The 20,188-nt window shown below is 49.5% G+C and overlaps 1 protein-coding gene across 1 annotated transcript; it reads left to right on the plus strand.

Moving 5' to 3' along the window:
• The first annotated feature begins 13,556 nt into the window (after positions 1 to 13,556).
• On the plus strand, positions 13,557 to 17,743 carry CCDC71L (coiled-coil domain containing 71 like). Its single transcript, XM_081212155.1, has one exon. The coding sequence runs from the start codon at positions 16,067 to 16,069 to the stop codon at positions 16,856 to 16,858; it is 792 nt and encodes a 263-aa protein (XP_081068281.1). The 5' UTR covers positions 13,557 to 16,066; the 3' UTR covers positions 16,859 to 17,743.
• The last annotated feature ends 2,445 nt before the right edge of the window (positions 17,744 to 20,188 follow it).

The following is a 20,188-nucleotide window of genomic DNA, read 5'->3' on the forward strand; positions in this document are numbered from 1 at the left end:
GGTTTAACCCACAGCGCCACCCGTGTCCCATAGCAAGTGGTATAGGCAGCCCCATTTACACACATTCAGTATGTGTGTAACCATGTATACGTGCATCATGCTGAACCCGAAAGTCATGAAGACATCACTGAAGTGTCACAAAAAAGTGTGGAATAGGGGTGGGGGGTGGGGAGAGGATTATACATGATTTCATGCACTGGGAGCTGCATGAAGATCCCCGCCCCCGCCTTATTGTACATATTGCTGCTGTTGCTAAATATGTATTACATTTTATAGTTTGACCTGAGATGAATAGATCATATTGCATTTCACAGAAGGCGGAGTTATAGAGTGCATTGTTGTGTTGACATTGTGAATAATTTGACGTTGCTGCTTATGATGAAGTTTCCTCTCCTGGACAGTTTTTTTTGGTATTTATATTTTATATTGCATTTATATATTTTATGGATAGCACTATGTACATTATGTTGTCCTTATATTACCATATTGCCAACCTGCCAGTCGCCTTTTGACAAAGGATGGTATATAAATTTCTTCAATAAATATAATGAAGGATAATTATGCACATGGGTGTTACAGAGAAAATGTAGAGGTTGGAGTCGACAAAATGAAATACAAAAAGTACAATCTGTGACTTAGTACTTAAGCGCATGCAGAATAAGAATTGCACCAATTGCTGAAAAAACAATCAGCATTGCTGAATAAATCCACAAATGTATTGGCACACAAAATCATTTACTTATTTATTACTACATTTATATCCCACTTGTCGTCCAAGGAGCTCAAAGTAGTGCACATGGGTCTCCTGCTCACCATTTTATCCTCTCAACAACCCTGAGAGGTATATTTGGCTGAGAAACTATGTTTGGCTCGAGATCACCCAGTGAGCTTCATTGCTGAGTGGAGACTTGAACCCAGTTCTCCTAGTGCAATGCTCTAGCTAAGGTACGATAATACGATACAATACGACAATCTTTATTGTCATTGTCCCATACAGAACAACGAAATTGGAAAAAATCTACATCAGACATTCAAAAACCAACAAGCCTGCTATCCCAGCTATCCCAACCTGGTTAGCCCCCTAAAAACTCTGATACCCCATTTTTAAATACAATATACTCCAATAGAGACTCCTTACACTGCGTTTAAAACCAAAATCACATTTGGATAGAAACTCTTTCTCAGTCAGCTAGTCCTAGTCTTTATAACCCTGTACCTTCTTCCAGAAGGTAGAAGCTGAAAGAGATCATTTCCGGGGTGCGCACTATCCTGCACTATCTCTGCAGCTTTCGTATGGCACCTGGAAGCATAGATTTGTTCCAAGGTGGGAAGAGTGCACCCAATTATTCTCTCCGCAGTCTTTACAACCCTGGACAGCATTGTTTTTTCCTTGACCGTGCAGCTCCCAAACCACACACACAGACCATAAGTTAATACACTCTCCACAGTACAATGGTAAAATGCCATCAACAGGTCCTTTGAGAGATTGTTTTTCCGGAGGATTCTCAGAAAATATAACCTCTGCTGTGCTCTCTTCATCAGGTCTTTGCTGTTTTCTCCTCAGGTTAGGTCATCTCTCAGCTCCATTCCCAGAAATCGAAACACCGAGACCTGTTCCACGCACTTCCCCTCAATAATGAGTGGCTGTACTAAACTGCCTTTTTCTTCAGAACCAAATGCATAAAATTTAACTTCTTGATAAACTGTAATTCAGTAGTTTCCACATTGGAGTTTATTTCTGATGAAGTTCCTTTGTTCAAGGATGGCTGTCTTTTGGTCAATCACAGAGTGTTCTGGGTCACTACAGGAGTTAATTGCTTTAATGCTCTCTGAAAATTTATTTGTTTAAGCTTTCACTGAGGTGTGACTCAGCCAGTTATAAAATATTATTTGTGTGACTGAGAAAGTTGGTGGGATTTTTTAGTTTGTAAGAACAGGTTTTTGGCTTTTAGAGCTTGTAGGAATCGTTTTAATTGTTTTTAGAATTTGTTCCATCTTATTTGCAGTCCCACTCTACACCGTTTTGATGGCCACGGGCTGTGAATGGGTTTATAAATTATTGAAATAAATATATCATTAGTAAAAGAAATCATCATTCCACAGGGTTGATAAAATCAATACACACACCAAGTGTTTGTCAGTCATCCCAAAGCCTTTCAATAATAATAATAATAATAATAATAATAATAATAATAATAATAATAATAATAATTTATTATTTGTACCCCGCCCATCTGGCTGGGTTTCCCCAGCCACTCTGGGCGGCTTCCACAGAAACAAAAAATACACTAAAATACCACACATTAAAAACTTCCCTGAACTTCCTATTCACTGGAAGGTGGAATATTTGTGAAACCCTTTCATTCCTTAGCATCTGGGTAGATACCCAAAGAAGGCAAAAATAAGATACTTCCCTCAGACACAGCAAGGTTTTCCTGCACAGAAACCACTGGAAATGGGATTGCACTCAAATGTTGGGATTCCAAACAAAATCAGACTATGTTTATCAAAACAGAATCCTTTTCTGGAACCCACCAGGATTTAAGATTTCAGAGGTGCAAGAATAAGCACCCAAGTGATAGCTCCAAAAACCTGGGCAGAGTGTCTACCAGCAATATTGAGCACAGGGAAGGCAAATCATGGAGGACCCAAAGGGAAACTTGTTGAGTTCTGGGGTTCCAAGGCAGCTCTAGTCTTTGATTACTTTGACTCAGGGTGATCCTGGAATGTGCACAAGACCACCAGGAACACAAAAGAAAAACCACTGTCTTGTTCCAGTTGAAGATGGAGTTTGAAGATGTACTCAGAATCTTGGAACTCTTCATAGCTAGCCAATGGGAGATCGTGTTTCTTTGATTAGATTAGGAACTGGAGAATGGGTAAATAATCCCTATTGATTACATTAAGAGGTCACTCCCGAGAGAATAGTGGGTGGGGACATTTCCTTGTCCATTTCAGTAGAGCGTTTCCACAAGGGCAGTTTATCCCAGTTTGCAAGATTCTTTCCAGACTTGTTGACCATTTCAGACAAAAAGACAACCTTTTCAGCAAGGTACTCACATGAGCACGCAAAATGGTGGTGGAATGGTGTTGCCCAGCAACAAGTTATAACATTAATACATTTGTTGATTTGTGCATTGTGTGTGTGTGTTTAAAGCATAGAATATTATAGATGTCAGATGATAAGCCAAATAGCAGCTTGCTCAGGACCATGAATTGCAAATAGGCAAAGCAGAGTGGTACTGTTCCAGTTTTCCTTTGGGGCTGGTCCTACTGTCTTAACACTGTAAAGCACTTTAAGCCATTGCAGACTGATGGCAGTGGAGGAAGAAACTTGAACCATGATTTTTTACAGCAGTAGATGCTTCCAAAGCCTTTGAGAAAGAGCAGTCTCTCTGCTGGAATTTCAGCAGCAGTGGGTTGTCTCCAACTAAGTTCTCTAACTTAGTTATGCCTATTAATTTCAGTGGGTCTGCCCAGAGTATGACAAATATTGGGCACAACCTGGTACTATAAAAGTCCACAAGGACCCACCTTTTTCTTCAGTGCGAGTTCTCTAGCCTGGGCAAGGGGACTGTGGAATTTGGAGCTCAGCCCTGGATGTAGACATAACTACATTTATATCCTATCTTTCTGGGATAGGATAGAAGACTCACACAGTTGTGTAATGACGTGTGCATTCAGTAGCAAGTAGGATTTCACATTCAACACACATGACGTAGACAAGAGCAAAGGGATGACTACAGCTCATGGGTGGGAGAAACCCCTCTGGAACAATATCTCACCCACTTTTTTCTCTGCCTATGACTACAATGAGAAAACATGTGTCTGCTAAGATTTCCCCCTCTGCACAAGTAATTAAAGGCCTGACTCCCCCTTGTTATATAACCCAACAGTTCCAAATGCTCACACACCAAGCTAACAATGTAACCTCATGATATTTTCAGCAAGGACAAATGTTCATCATTACACCCTTGCATGTCTAAGGATGACAGCATACTACTAAAAAATCCACTTTTTTCTTTTCTGAAACATCCTCCCTGATAAAGAACTGAATGATCCAGCTCTGCATGGGAACAGTGACCCAGTACTGACAACCATATGACCACGAGGTCGGGCTTCTGACCATATAGTTTTTTGATCAACTAGAGTAATACGTACACCGTCCAATCTTTTGTCTGCCACAAATGTGTGGTAAAAGTTGGGAGCTTTAGCAAGTGTTGGCACATTCCCAGGTGACTTAATGGCCATATGACGTAGTAACTTAGTCTGATTATGTTGAGTTGTGGAGGTATATACCCATACTAGAGTCTTACAACCACGGTTGTCCTTTAAGGAACAGCTTATCTTTTGTTTTGTTTTTCTTTCCATGGTTTTCAGATCTCAAGCAGCAATACAGTGGTACCTCAGGTAACAAACACTTCAGGTTACAGACTCTGCTAACCCGGAAGTAGTACCTCAGGTTAAAAACTTTACCTCAGGATGAGAACAGAAATTGTGCAGCGGTGGCAGCGGGAGGCCCCATTAGCTAAAGTGGTACCTTAGGTTAAGAACAGATTCAGGTTAAGAACAGACTTCCGGAACAAATTAAGTTCATAACCAGAGGTACCACTGTACTACTTGTCTGCTCAGAAGTAAGCCCCATTGGACTTACTCCCAAGTAGGTATGCAAAGGTCAGTGGTTCAAATCCCCGCGATGGAGTGAGCTCCCATTGCTCAGTCCCAGCACTTGCCAACCTAGCAGTTCAAAAGCACGTCAAAGTGCAAGTAGATAAATAGGTAAGGTGGGAAGGTAAATGGCGTTTCCATGCACTGTTCTGGTTTCGCCAGAAGCGGCTTAGTCATGCTGGCCACATGACCCGGAAAAACTGTCTGCAGACAAACGCCAGCTCCCTCGGCCAGTAAAGCGAGATGAGCGCCGCAACCCCAGAGTCGTTCACGACTAGACTTAACTGTCAGGGGTCCTTTACCTTTACCTTTTTTAACTTTTACTCATAGTAGACTCATGGAGATTAATGGACCCAATTAGTCATGTCCATTAATTCCAATGTGTCTGTTCTGAGAAGCATTAACATTGATACTCGGAAGTAAATCCTATTGAATTTAATAGGGCTTACCCCCAGGTAAACCACGTTAAGATTTAATCCTTAGTTCAGAGTAAACATGCACAGGATCTGCTGTCTATTTTTTGTTCCAAACCTTATTTTGAAAGATACAGTAGTTATCATGAGGTAGTTTTAAATATTCATGGGGAATCTAGTCTGGTTACTTATTTTTAATGGGAAACTGTTGCCATAGCTATAACATTACGGTTCTGAATAGAATATGAGAATGTGTGCATTATATATATTTACAGTTGCAATCAAAATTATTCAACTCCCATTGCAAATTGGGTTTATTATCAAAATTTGCAGACTTTCAGCTGTTTGCAATGAGCAAATCAAGCAAAAGCAATTGAAATAGCTAATGTGCTGGTCCCGGGGGTAAGGTACCGTGAGTGTAGCAGAGTCCACACGAAGAGGGGTGAGGTCCGATGCAGAGAGCCGGGCGGGGAACAGGAACGCTGGAACAGAAGGCTGAGCAGGTAACAGGAACACCGGATGGTCAGGAACAGGAGGCCGAGCAGGGAACAGGAGTACTGGATAGTCAGGAACAGGTAGCCGAGCAGGGAACAGGAGTACCGGATAGTCAGGAACAGGAGGCCGAGCAGGGATCAAGAACACAGGAAGGTCCGAAGCCAACAACGACGTTGCTCCCGCAACCTGGGGCCGGGATGACTGGGCTTTTATCCTCTTCTAAGGTCAGGGGCGGTCCCGACCCCTAGGAGCCCCGCCTACTCTGGCCTTAAGGCGAGCACTCCTCCTGGGGGCAACTAGTTCCCTTCGCCTCTCTGCCCTAAGCCTCTGCAGATCAGGAGAGGCCGAAGGGTTACTGGGCCCTGGAGGAGGCTCACCTGTGGCCACTGAGTCATCAGGCCCCTCTGGGGCCAGGAGGACTTCACCTGGGGCCAGCTCCTGCTGCACTGCCACAGGTGCAGGCTCTTCAGCATCTAGGCCTTGCCCCAGTTCAGCCGGCCCTGGAGGCGGGGACTCCTGTGCAGGCTGGGATTCCTTTGTTTCATCCTCCGAATCGGAATCCCAGGCCATCACACCATCCCCCCTCCCAGCCCCCCCCTCAACCGAGGGTCCGGACCCGGCTTGCCGGGGTACGTCGCATGGAACTCTCGGAGGCAGGCAGGTGCGTGGACGTTGGCCGCTGGTTCCCAGGAACGGTCCTCCGGTCCGTACCCCTTCCAGTCAATGAGATACTGTAGCTTTCCCCTGCGGTATCGGGAGTCCAGGATGCGTTCCACCTCGTACTCAGGCTCTCCCCGAGCCAACACTGGCTGCGGTTGGGGACGGTTCGGGTGGAACTCGTCGGGTGGGGCCACAGGACTCAAAAGGGACCTGTGGAAGACCGGGTGAACCTTCAGGGTTGCGGGTAACCGGAGACGGAATGCCACAGGAGAGACTTGGTCCACGATAGGGAACGGGCCGGTGAAGCGGGCGTCCAACTTCCGCGAAGGTCGAGAGGGGTGGAGATGGCGAGTGGAGAGCCAAACCAGGTCACCGACGCGAAGTTCCGGCCCCACCTGGCGGTGGCGGTCGGCCTGGGCTTTGTACGCTTCCTTGGCCTGGTGCAGTTGCTCCACCAAAAGCTGTTGCTGGGACTGGAGCTCTTGAAGCCACTCCGTCACTGCCGGGACCGCGGATGCCGGCAGCACCTCTGGAAACAGCCGTGGATGATAACCATAGCTGGCCTGGAACGGGGTCTGCTGGGTGGACGCATTCACCGCGTTGTTATAGGCGAACTCCGCCAATGCCAGGTGGTCGACCCAGTCATCCTGCTGGTAGCTGCAGTAACACCGGAGGTACTGCTCTAGCACCGCGTTCGCCCGTTCCGTCTGGCCATCGGTCTGTGGGTGGTAGGCTGACGAGAGGCAGACCTCTGTCCCGAGGGTCTGGTGTAATGCTCGCCAGAACCGGGATGTGAACTGAACGCCCCGGTCGGACACCACGCGCTCAGGTAGTCCATGCAGGCGGAAGACATGCTGAAGGTACAGCTGCGCAGTTTCCTTGGCTGTGGGAACAGATGGACAGGGAGCGCAGTGTACCATCTTGGTGAAATGGTCGGAGAAAACCAGAAGGCAGGTACAGCCACGAGACGAGGGTAAGTCCACTACAAAGTCCAACGAAACCGTGTGCCAAGGGCGCGGTGGAACTGGCAATGGCTGAAGTAGGCCGGGGGGTCGCCCGGTAGGACCCTTGGCGCGATGGCAGACATCACAACCAGCAACGTAGCGAGCCACGTCAGCCTTCAGGCGGGGCCACCAAAACTCCCGACTGACCAAATGGGTGGTCCGATACCGTCCAAAGTGCCTCGCTGCTGGGGCATCATGGGCCATCCGGAGAACCTCCAGCCGTAGTGGCCCTGGCGGGACGTACAGACGACCGTGGTGCAGCAGCAGGCCCTGATGCAGGACCAGCCCCGGATATTGTGGACTGGACCCTTCAGCCAGCTCCCGGAGACGATCCTGGGCCCAAGCGTCGACCCGCTGCTGTTCCCGCACCCGAACCTGCAGTGGCTGCGCCTCCTGGGTGGCCAGGAATGCAGCCGGAGGTAGGATCGTGGTGGGTTCTGCTTGCTGTACCGTGTCTGCGTTGTCTTCAGGTTTCCGGGACAGGGCATCCGCCTTCTGATTCTGAGAGCTAGGGATGTAGCGGATCCGAAACTGGAACCGGGAAAAGAACAACGCCCACCGGATCTGTCTTTGGTTCAGCTTGCGGGTGGTCTGGAGGTACTCCAGGTTCCGGTGGTCGGTTCTCACCTCCACCGGATGTCGTGCCCCCTCAAGATGGTGGCGCCAGACCTCAAAGGCTACCTTGATGGCCAGTAGTTCCCGCTCCCACACAGTATAGTTACGCTCCGCTGGGAGGAGCTGGCGGGAATAGAAGGCGCAGGGTAAAAGTGGCGCTTCCGGTCCGTGCTGCTGAGACAAGACGGCACCGAGAGCCGTACTGGAGGCGTCAGTCTCTACCACAAAGGGTCGAGAAGGATCCGGATGTTGCAAGATTGGCGCTCTCTGGAAACAGGCCTTCAACCCTTGAAACGCCTCCTCCGCCTCCTTGTCCCAGGAAAACGGCGTCTTGGGGCGCAGTAGTCGGGTCAACGGGGTGGTGCGGTGAGCATAGTCCGCAATGAAGGTCCGGTAATAGTTGGCGAACCCCAGGAAATGCTGTAGGTCCTTGCGGTTCCGAGGTGCCGCCCATTCTCGAACCGCTGCCACCTTCCCAGGATCCATCTGCACCCCACCTGGTGAGAGTCGGTGACCCAGGAAGTCCACTGACCGCTGATGAAACTCGCACTTGCTGAGCTTTGCATACAGACGATGCTCGCGCAAGCGCTGCAGCACGGTCCGGACATGGCCTTCGTGGCACGCCGGGTCACGGGAGTAAACCAGAATGTCATCCAAGTACACCACCACGTACTTGTCTAGCAAGTCCTGGAACACGTGGTTGATGTACCGTTGGAACACAGCAGGCGCGTTGCACAAACCAAAGGGCATAACCAGGTATTCGAACTGTCCGTACCGGGTCCCAAATGCGGTCTTCCACTCATCCCCGGCGCGGATCCGAATCAAGTTGTAGGCACCCCGGAGGTCTAGCTTGGTGAACACCTGCGCCCTTTGCACCCGCTCCAGTAACTCCGAAATAAGGGGCAAAGGGTACCGGTCTGGGATGGTGATTTTGTTCAGGGCCCGGTAATCATGGCAAAGGCGGAGCTCCCCACATTTCTTTTTAACAAAGAGCACTGGCGCAGCAGTGGGCGAGGTAGAAGGCCTAATTAACCCACGCTCCAGGTTCTTGCGCAAGAAGTCCTGTAAAGCCTCGCGCTCTGGCTCTGTTAACGAGTATAAGCGACTCACCGGTGGAGGCGCTCCGAGCTGGAGGTCTATGCCACAGTCAAAGGACCGATGCGGCGGCAGCTGGTCTGCCCCCCGTTCCTCAAACACGTTGTGATAGTCCCGGTATTCAGCGGGGAGCGTTGCAGCAACCTCCTCAGTGGGCGCAGCTGCTAGCATCTCAGTCTCAGCAGGAGAACTGGGGTCTGGGAAGTGTACAGTCCGTTTGACCCAGTCAATCCGCACATTGTGAGCCTCCAGCCAGTCCATCCCAAGCACCAGGGGGAACCGGGGCATGGAGGCAATATCCAGAGTTCGCATCTCACGGTGCTGCTGGAGGCACAGGACCAGGGGCTGGGTCTCCTGAGTGACGGCACCCGAACGCAGGGGCCGTCCGTCGATTGCCTCCACCTGCACCGGTTCTGGCTTGTTCCGAAGTGGCACCCGATGCTGGGCAGCAAAAGCAGCGTCCATATAAGAGCGGGTTGCGCCCGAATCCACCAGCGCATGGGTAAGAATCCATGGCCCTCCTGGAGGGTATAGATGTACCGGAACCATAAGGTGTTGCAATTCAATTGGTGCGGCCCCATTCTGTGCTGTTTGGGACCCCAGGTAGCCAGGGCCATCAGCTACTGGGGTTTGGTGGTTTCCCTGCGGCTGGCGTTTCTCAGGACAGGACCTTGCATAGTGTCCGCTTCCGCCACAATAGAGACATAGATTCCCCTCCCGACGCCGCGACTTCTCTGCGGGGGAGAGGCGTGGTCGCACTGCCCCAAGCTGCATAGGTTCCTCCAATGACTTAGCTGGGCCCGTGGGGCTGCTGGTAGACACTGGGGCCAAGGACTGGAGGTGCCGGCGGTCCCGAGCCTGACGCCGGTCCTCTAGCCGATCGTCAATCTGTAGACTCCATTGGATAAGGGTGTCTAGCGTGGTGGGGCGTTCCATCGTGGCCAGCTGGTCCAGTATCTCATCTGAAAGCCCCTCGAGATACTGGTCCCGGAGAGCCGAGTCGTTCCAGGTCAAGTCCTGTGCCAGCAGCCGGAATTCTGTGGTGTATGCGGCCACCGTGGACTTGCCCTGTCTCAACCGCCGAATCGCCCGGTTGGCTTGACTCCCTTTCTGGGGGTTGCCGAACGCGGCCTCCAAACGATTGCAAAACCCCGTATAGTCTGCCAGCAAGGGGGAGTCTTGCCTGAGTAGCGGCAACGCCCACTTGGCCGCCTGGTCCTTTAACAAACTAATCAAAAAGTGCACCTTGGTGCGGTCGTCAGGAAAGTTCCGGGCTCGCCCCTGAATATACAGCTTGGCCTGGGCCAGGAACATGGGAAAGCTGGCCGGGACTCCATCAAATTTCTCAGGCAAAGCCACTGGGTACTTGCCCGGAGCCGGGGCGTCGGCCCCAGGAGCAGGTAGGGCTTCCAAGCGTTGCTGAAGTGCCACAACCGCGTCACTGAGCTGCTGCACGGTGTGAGTCAAGGCCTGGTTCTCCTGGGCCAAAGTCACCAGTGCAGCCGCCTGGTCAGCCATGGCCTCTGGCTCTTCCCGAACGCACCCCTACGAAGGGGGAGTGCGGGTGTGGCGGGAGCAAACTGTGCTGGTCCCGGGGGTAAGGTACTGTGAGTGTAGCAGAGTCCACACGAAGAGGGGCGAGGTCCGATGCAGAGAGCCGGGCGGGGAACAGGAACGCTGGAACAGAAGGCTGAGCAGGTAACAGGAACACCGGATGGTCGGGAACAGGAGGCCGAGCAGGGAACAGGAGTACCGGATAGTCAGGAACAGGAGGCCGAGCAGGGATCAAGAACACAGGAAGGTCCGAAGCCAACAACGACGTTGCTCCCGCAACCTGGGGCCGGGATGACTGGGCTTTTATCCTCTTCTAAGGTCAGGGGCGGTCCCGACCCCCAGGAGCCCCGCCTACTCTGGCCTTAAGGCGAGCACTCCTCCTGGGGGCAACTAGTTCCCTTCGCCTCTCTGCCCTAAGCCTCTGCAGATCAGGAGAGGCCGAAGGGTTACTGGGCCCTGGAGGAGGCTCACCTGTGGCCACTGAGTCATCAGGCCCCTCTGGGGCCAGGAGGACTTCACCTGGGGCCAGCTCCTGCTGCACTGCCACAGGTGCAGGCTCTTCAGCCTCTAGGCCTTGCCCCAGTTCAGCCGGCCCTGGAGGCGGGGACTCCTGTGCAGGCTGGGATTCCTCTGTTTCATCCTCCGAATCGGAATCCCAGGCCATCACAGCTAAACACAATGGATGCTTCAAGTGGTTCCCCCAAATTCAGCTGAAACTGGAACAGCAACACAAATACAACAGGTGTTTCCTCAAGCACACCTGATGCAACTAATCAAGGGCTTCTTAGATGTGCTTCAGCTGCAACACATGAAATATCTGAGCTGGATTCAGGTGTCAGAAGCAGGGAAAATCTGGACATACGGAGTGTAGATTTTGCCGAATTCGCTTAAAAATAGGCCCAATTTCTTTTGAGATTTTGCAAAAGAAGTTCAACAACTTTGGCAAGACTAAAACTAAAAAAAAGTTCAACAACTTTTGTGTCCGGAGGTTTGTGGAGTGTCAAATTTGACTGAATGTCAGAAATATGGCCAAGTCAAGAGCAGTGTTAGAAACAGAGCTATGAAAGCTGGGAGCTAAACAGCACCTTAAACCTAGGTTATGGGCGCCACAACGGAATGTCTAAGTGCGCTTGTTTATAACAAGAATACAGTGCTGAAAATGAATGTACCTCAGCTAAAATCTTACAATTTTTTACATGGTCTAGTCATCATCTGAAGACTGCAAAAAACAAAGCCATGCTTCCCCCACCCACCCCGCTAATATTCTTAAAAGGGTCTCTTCTCCAGTCTTCAAAGGAGCTGGAATTGGGGAGGCAGAAAAAGGCCCTCCTTTCCTTCCTCTCTGCACTTTACTCTGAACTCTTAGGGGCAGTACTGCTCTCAGAGCTCAGAAACGGCTCGTGCTGATGAAATTGCCTGTCGCAAAATGCGCCTAGAACAATGGGAGTTTCGAACACTGGTCAAGACAATGGTCCAAGAGATAAGAGAAGAGATAATCACCCTTCATAATCAAGGAGCAGGATACAAGAAGATAGCGAAGACACTGAATGTTCCTAGAGACACTGCTGGAAGCATAGTTTGTAAGTTCAGAAGAACAGTGGTTACGCTACCTGGACAGGGCAGAAAAAGGAAGCTATCTGTGGAAGCAACCAGATTTCTGAGAAGATGGGCTGGGGAAAGCCCTCAAGTGACTTCAAATGAGCTGCAGCAAGACTTGGAGGCAGCAGGCACTTAGATTTCAATGAACACAGCAAGCCACAGACTAAACATGTATGCCTTCCATGCCAGAACTCCAAGACGTACACCACTACTAACCCAAAAACACATAAAAGTAAGTTCTAATAGGCGCAAAATCATATAAATAAGCCACAGAAGTTCTGGGATTCTGTTCTGTGGAGCAATGAAGCAAAATTGGAATTTTTCAGCCCCATGGATCAATGTTATGTCTGGAGCAAGAAGAATGAAGCATACACTGAAAATAATACAATGAAGAATGGTGGAGGCTCAGTGATGCTCTGGCGCAGCTTTGCATCCTCTGGCACTGGAAACTTGCAGTGTGCAGAAGGCAGGATGGATTCACTGAAGTATCAGGAAATCCTAGGAGGAAATGTCATGCCATCTGCGAGGAAGCTGAAGCTTGGGTGTCATTGGACCTTCCAACAGGACAATGCTCCCAAGCATCCCTCAAATTCCACCAAGACTTGGTTGCAGAAGAAGTCCTGGAAGGTTCTACTACAGTGGCGATTTCAGTCACCTGACTTGAACCCCATGGAAAATCTCTGGTGGGATTTGAAGAAGGGGGTTGCAGAACGCAAACCCAAGAATACTGCTGAACTGGAGACCATTGCTCATAAGGAATGAGCTAAGATTTCTCAGGGACTCTGCCAGAAGCTGCTGTCTGTCTATGCATTGCGTTTGCAGCTGGGCATAGCAGCAAAAGGCTGCTCCACTAAGTACTAAAGATGCTTGCCATGAAGGGGTTGAATAATAGTGAGATTGTAGAAGCCAGGACAAATTCCAAGTTCAGCTGAATTTGGGGAAACCACTTGAAGCATCTGTTGTGTTGAGCTATTTCAATTGCTTTTGTTTGATTTGCTGATTGCAAACAGCTGAAAGTCTGCAAATTTTGACAATAAACCTGATTTGCAACGGGGGTTGAACAATTTTGATGGCAGCTGTATATATACATTTTTTTACTTGGAGGTGCAAAGCGAATACTATTTTTTAAGTTTTTCTTGCTTAAAAATTATTTTCATTGTGCTAGTGTTGCATTGTGCTATTTTGCACATGCAAAATATGTGCATAATTTAGAATTGAGAGTGAATGACTCTTGAGAGTGAATGACATCAAAGAGGGGGAAATGTTTTATTTACCTGTTTCCCCATACTGCTAATGTTACTGCTCCAAACTTTAAAGTCAGCAAGAGCAGAAGAAACCATAGAAACAAACAAGCCAGGAAATAGTGACATAACTGTGCAGCAATGCATGGAGGGATAGGCAGCGTTTGAAATTCGCCAGGTGCCAGGTGCATTTTGCACCGGGCTACCAGCCACTTGCGACCAAGTGAAGATGCCTGGGCGCCCGGATGCTGCCTGATGTCTCCCCCATCTGCAGGTGCATGCCTGGGGATCTTTGCACTTGGACTGTTTTCACACACTAATACCCCATCCTGTAGAATTATATCCATTATATTTTATCTGCACAATCAGAAGGAATTTCAGGAACCAAAAAGTCATAATGAAAAATACAACTTTTGAACTATCTGGTCCAAAAATGGCAACCAGGCATTCCATTTTGGCGACTGTAACCCCAGTGTAAGGAGGCATTTGGCACCTAGCTTATATATCTGAATTTCTAACACTGTGCCCAGAGTGGCTGGGGCAACCCAGTCAGATGGGTGGGGTAAATATTATTATTATTATTATTAATTGCCCCCCTCTCAGACCTCCCCCCACCAGCTCAATTGCAGTGCTCACTTGCCAAGCTTTGTGCTCCATTGAGTTGCATACAGACACACTGCACTTTTATATGTTTAAAAACAAAAATATGCACTTTTATCAATTAAAAAAGAGCAGAGTTGGAGTATAAATTCTGTCTTCTCTGCTAGTCCTGCCCCCCTGGCCTGGCAAGGCACCCAACCTAAGCTAAAGTAACATTTTTTTTATTTTTCCAGCTGATTACAACAGACAGATCTCACATCCTGGGCTGGAAAGAGTCTGCCAAAACCAGGAAGTTCAGGTTGTGAGTCTACCTATCCCTCAATGAACTGCTGCACAGCTTTGTCACTACTTCCTGGCTTGTTTGTTTATGTGCAATAATGTTTATGGACTACCTGTAATTACCTATGACACCTTTGGGCAAAGAACAACTATCTAAGATAATAAATAAGTAAATAGGTGTTGCCTGAAGAGCTCATCTGCCTGGAGCCTATTGCCATTTGGTTTTATTAGATGAGAGGTGTTCTACTGTTCTTGGCCAATTATAATTTTCTAAACTTTTGTTACCTTTCCCTCTCTCAGAGATGGGTAACTGTGGAACTCCAGAAGGTTCTGGACTCCAGTTCCCATCATCCCCGACCATTGGCCATGCTCTTGGTCTGGAGGGCAGATTCACCATCCTTGAAAGCCATCTCAGTTCTCTGGTTCCTTTCTGTAGCCCCCAAACAGGACCAAGCAGAAGAGGGAGCTACCAGGCTCTGCTTATCTGGTTGGCCACTGTGAGAACAGACATGGCGATCCCAAGGCAAAATGTCCCAAACAGCCTAATAGGGACTGAATGTGCTGAATAGCCCTGGAATACTGACTGACTTGGGGGTGTGGGTGACCCCCAAAAAATGATGTAGGAAGGCAAACAGAATGGAGTATCACGGAAGGCATGATTGACTGACTGGACCATTTTGGGGGCATGCCCTCCTTACACTATCTGCTTTTTAACCAATATTATTGTACCATTATGTTTTCCTGTTGGTAGACTGCCTACCATTGATGATGAAAGAACAGTTTATTTAAAAAAATAAACCAAATAAAATTAAAAATGCAACAACCTTTTAAATTTTGCTAGAAATTTTGATCATGTTGAGATTCTCCATTCTGCTGAGCCACAAAGGTTAAGAATGTGGCACAAGAACCTCTGGACATACCGGTCTACTGAGGCAAACCAATGCAATTATTATCCTTTGAGGGCACGCATATCTCCAATTATCATCAGATTAGTATAACAATGAACGCTTATAAGCTATGTTGCGGGGTTGTTGTTTTTTTAAATATTTAGTTCTTCCTACATCTTAAGGGCAAGCTTTTGAATTTCCGCGTGAATTCCAACCAAAGAAATATAAAATGGCACCCAATTTTCCCTCAGATTATGTTGTTCTGGGAAACCATCACTGTTTGCTTCAAGGAAGTGGGGACCTCCTTAAAACCTTATAAGAGGAGATTATATGCAAGGAAGCCTTCTCTTCTTTTGTGGAACCAACAAAGGCAACAAGAGGATGCCCGATTGGAGTGTTACAAATCCCCTCATCCTAAACTGGGAAGCAGACCCCCCTTCACTGGTTGAGCCTTGAGGCCACCAACTCAAAGTCTCTCCCAAGCGACACCCTCCCAGACGTTTCCGCGACGGCCGCGCACCCCAAGCGGGGCCTGGACGGGGCGGGCCTCCGCCGCGTGATGCCGTTCAAACGTGCCAATGGGAGGCCGCGGAGGCGTGTCAAGCGCGCCCTCCCCGCCAGGGGCTTTAAAAAGAGCACCATTTTGTGCCGGCTAGTCCGGGAGGCGGCGGGATATCGATCGGCGTGGTCCGCCTTGGAGGGGGGGGGGGAAGAAGTTGCGCCCCCCGCGAGGGGAAAAAAAAGAGCGAGGCGAAGAAGGGGGGGCGGAGGAGGAGGAGGAAGGCGCCTCCTGCTCCTCCTCTTTGGGGAAGAAAGAGGCAGGCGGCGGCGGAAGAGAGAAGCCGGAGCTGCTGCGCGCAAGTCCCTCGGCCGCAGTAGCTGCTCGACGGCAGGCGGCGGCGCTGGAGAGACCCAGTGGGAGCCGCCGCTGCCGCCGGCGCGGCGCGAAGAAGGCGATGAAACCCCACGGAGCTGCCGCCGCCGCCACCGCCGCCGCCGCCTGTCCTGCCCCTCGGGGCGCGGCGGGCTCGGAGGCGGAGAAAGTGGTGCACTCGCGCTCGCAGGCGCTGCTCCGCTTCTTGGGCGGCGGCACGAAGGCGCTGGGCGACGCCTTCAAGCTGCTGGTGCCCAAGTCGACGGAGTTCATGAGCTCCGACGCCGAGCTGTGGAGCTTCCTCTGCAGCCTCAAGCACCAGTTCTCGCCGGTCATCCTCCGCAGCAAGGACGTCTACGGCTACGCCTCGTGCCGAGCCTCCGTGCCGGACCTGTCCCGGGGCTTCGCGGCAGCGGCGGCGGCGGCGGCGCAGGGCAGGAGGGAGCGGCCGTGGAGGAGAGCCGCCGCCAGGGGGAGGCGCCTGCGGGTGGCCGCCGCCGCCGCCGGAGGAGGAGGCGCGAAGAGGGCGGCCAAGAAGCGCTGCAAAGAAGAAGCCGAGGTTGCCCGCTGCGCTCCCGACGGGCGCCCGGAGCAGCAGCAGCAGCAGCCGCCATCGCTTCCCGGCCCGGCAGCGCCGCCCTTGCCCGCGGGGACTCTCTTCGAGGGCAGGTCCCTCGAGAGCATCTGGCAGGCGGCCACCCCCCGCCCGCCGGACTCCTTCCCCTCCGTCAAGGTGCGCGGCAGCGTGTGGAACCGGCGCAGCTTGGAGGCCGCCCGGCGGAGGGCGCGGCGCCTCCTGGGGGTCGACCTGGAGCCCGTCGTGAGACTCCGCCGCTTGCCGCTGGTCGGGCGCAGAGGAGCGGGCGCCCCTTGAAGGACCCGCACCAGACTTGGGGGGCGGAGAACCGGGTTTGGGGGGGGTCTCCTCTCCTCGCCAGCCTCGACGTAGCGAACAAGCGAAGGGAGGCGCGTGGCAGTCACCTGTTTACAAATACTTTGGTCCGGATCGGGTCGTCCTTACCATTCAATGAACTGCACTTTAGGGCGAAGTCTTGGGAGGACTGTCGCCCCTTTCCCAGCCCCATTTTCCCCATCTGGACTGGGAGGCCGCCCACAGCTGGCTGCTCGCCACGCGATCTACGGGGGAGCCTTTTCTACTTACCTTGATAACCTTGGGCTGAAGAGGAGGCAAGAGATGCAGTCTGGATTTTCCTTTCCTTTCGAGTCACTTTTTCTTTCTTGCCATTGGGCTACCTCACTCGCGAATTTGGCAAAGAGATCACTTGTTGCTCCTCCCCCCCCCCTTTCCAAAGGAACTTTGCTATCAGTTTAATGCCAATTCCCCCTCTTTAAGAAGTAGCCAATGGACTATTATGTATGACTTTTGTGCAATTGCACTCGATGCTCAGGGTTACTTGAATATGCTAAGTGTTTCCAGTTTCAGATAACGGGACTTAAGCTTTTGACCAAGGAAGCTCAAGGAATGAAGACTTAATTAACAGCTCACGGCTGATTTGAGGGTGCAAAAATGTTTTGCTCCTTTTTGCTTTGTACATGAGTTGGACTTTGTGATAACAAACTTTCAATATAATAATGGTTGAATGTTTTGTATGTAATAAAGTTTTATAGTTGAAATTTAACTAGTATTTCTAATAGTTTCTAAAAATGAGAAATGTATTGGATACTTCATTTTATATAATCTTTACTTTAGAGAAGCTCTCAAGCTAAGTGAAAACTAATAAAAGTGTAAAAGTAAGAATTTGCTTCTACAGTTTAATTTATTAAGAATGTTTGGCCTGGACTACGAGGTGTTAAGGTTCATTGAAAGTGTTCAGGGTGACAAGTTCAAAATCACTAAAATACAGGAGCAAGTAGGAATTTTAGATTGTTCACTACCTTTAAAAAAAAATGCTGTGGTTATTCAGAATTGCTGTTCTGGCCACCTTCTATTTCCCTTGAAATCTGATTGGAAATACAAAAGCCATTGATCTTCAATATGCTTACAGTTTAAAATAATCTGTGTGGCCTTGGCATGTGTTAACTATTTGGCATACAATACAAGCTGAAATAGTGTAGTACAGAAAACTACTGACTGCTGAATCCTAACCACATCTATTCTGAAGTAACTATTTACTAAATTCAGTGGTGCTTGCTCCCAGGTAAGGATTGCCGTCTAAATGCTGAGCTCATTGGGAGCATTTCTATTTCAAACGACTTTTCCCAAATTTGTAGACGAGGGTAGAAATGCAGGATAATGGACCAGCAGCAGCTTTGTCCAAGCAGTAAATAAAACAGGCCCATTAGCCAAACTTAAAATGCCGATAGCTGTATTTTAGTAATGGCCATGTGTTACCTACCACAATAAATGTGCATTTGTTAGGGCAGGCATAGGCAAACTCTGGCCCTCCACATGTTGGGGACTACAACTCCCACTATCCCTTACCACTGGTCCTGTTAGCTAGGGATGATGGGAATTGTAGTCCGAAACATCTGGAGGGCCAGAGTTTGCCTATGCTTGTGTTAGGGGATCCATATAAAGCTTTACCGACATATAATGGTGGTAGTTAAGCGAGAGATGAGCTGCTCTCATTTGGGTGCATGGCTGTTTGCATGAGTTCATACTGTATCTTTCTTATCCGTGAGTTGGAGCCTTCTCTGCTCTCTCTCTTGCCTGCTTTGGAGCAACAAGGCTTTTGCAAAGCTCCAGACTGGAACTTCTTTCGTTATAACAACAGTTGGAATCAACTTTTGGGAAGAATATACATCTGTACTGTATTTATAATGCACCACCCGTTGAGGAGAAAGCCGGAACTGGTTGCAAAGAAGAGCAAAGCCCCAAGATGAGTTTTGGCATGAAGGCAGTCCAGACAGAGAGCGTCATCCTTTTGGCTGCCAGCTGGTCTAGTTATTCTGAAGAATCTCCTCAGGACACAAAGCCCTTCTGAGCAGTGTGGCTGTTTTTGGGTCATACTAAGAGTCATTTGCAACTAGACTTAACTGTCAGGGGTCCTTTACCTTTTAATCTGCTACAGAACGGAAGTGCGAAATGACCTTGAGGTAAGTAGGGAAGTCTCTTGTAAGGGGCTACTTTTCCTTCTTGGTGAGTCCATTCACACCAGGTGTAAGGAACCTTCAGCCCTTCAAATGTTGCTGAACTACAACTCCCATCCTGTCCCCAGCAAGCATTGCCAGCGGCCAATGATGCTGGGAGTTGCAGTTCAACAAGGTCTGAAGGGCCACAGGTTCTGCACACCTGGAACTTGTCAACTGATAAAATTGGTTCTAGGTCAAGGGTTTTGAAACCAAATTGCTTGGCCAAGGAGTCCAGCTTAAAGCCAAGGCCTACTAGCAATGGGAATAGCTAATCTTTTGCTTCTCATCTGGCTCACAACAAATTAATTTTCTCATCTGGCTCCCAACAAATTTTAAGCTTTAAAAATGGAGACCATTTGGCTTTACATACAGCAGCATGTATGCATTAGAGCATGAGTAGGCAAACTAAAGCCCGGGGGCCGGATCAGGCCCAATCGCCTTCTAAATCTGGCCCACGGACAGTCTGGGAATCAGTGCGTTTTTACATGAGTAGAATGTGTGATTTTATTTAAAATGCACTTCTGGGTTATTTGTGGGGCATAGGAATTTGTTCATTTGCCCCCCCCCCAAAAAAAAATGTAGTCTTGTGCCCCATAAGGTCTGAGGGACAGTGGGCCGGCTCCCTGCTGAAAAAGTTTGCTGACCCCTGCATTAGAGAGTGGGCAGAAACCATAAATCATCTGGTGAGTTGGGTTGCTGCTGTCCACATTTCCCTCCACTGCTGGGCAGTGAAGTTCTCTCAAAATGGTGCCCACCTGTTCTTCCTTCTGATATAACCCAGGGTGATTGTATCTCCATAAGAGCAAGAATTAGATACTGGAGAGAAGTATCTAATTCTAGTTCTGGAGAGAAGATACCTTCTCTCAGAAACAAGGTAAGCTGGAAACATGAGGACTCAGGGTCCTAGAGTTCCTCGTCTCCTTCCCAAAGTCCAGTTAGTGCTTGGCCAGCTTTGGAAAGGAGATGGGGAGGGGACTGTAGGACCCTGCCAGAGCCTCACATCTGCTTCCCAAAGCCTCCCCTCACTTACCAGGCTTTGGGAAAGCAGCATGAGGGCTGGTGTGTATCAAATTTTGGCCTTGCTCTCCCCTCCCGCATGACAAGGCCCACG

This window comes from Podarcis bocagei, assembly GCF_964188305.1.
Source record: "Podarcis bocagei genome assembly, chromosome: 10".
Lineage (NCBI taxonomy): Eukaryota > Metazoa > Chordata > Lepidosauria > Squamata > Lacertidae > Podarcis > Podarcis bocagei.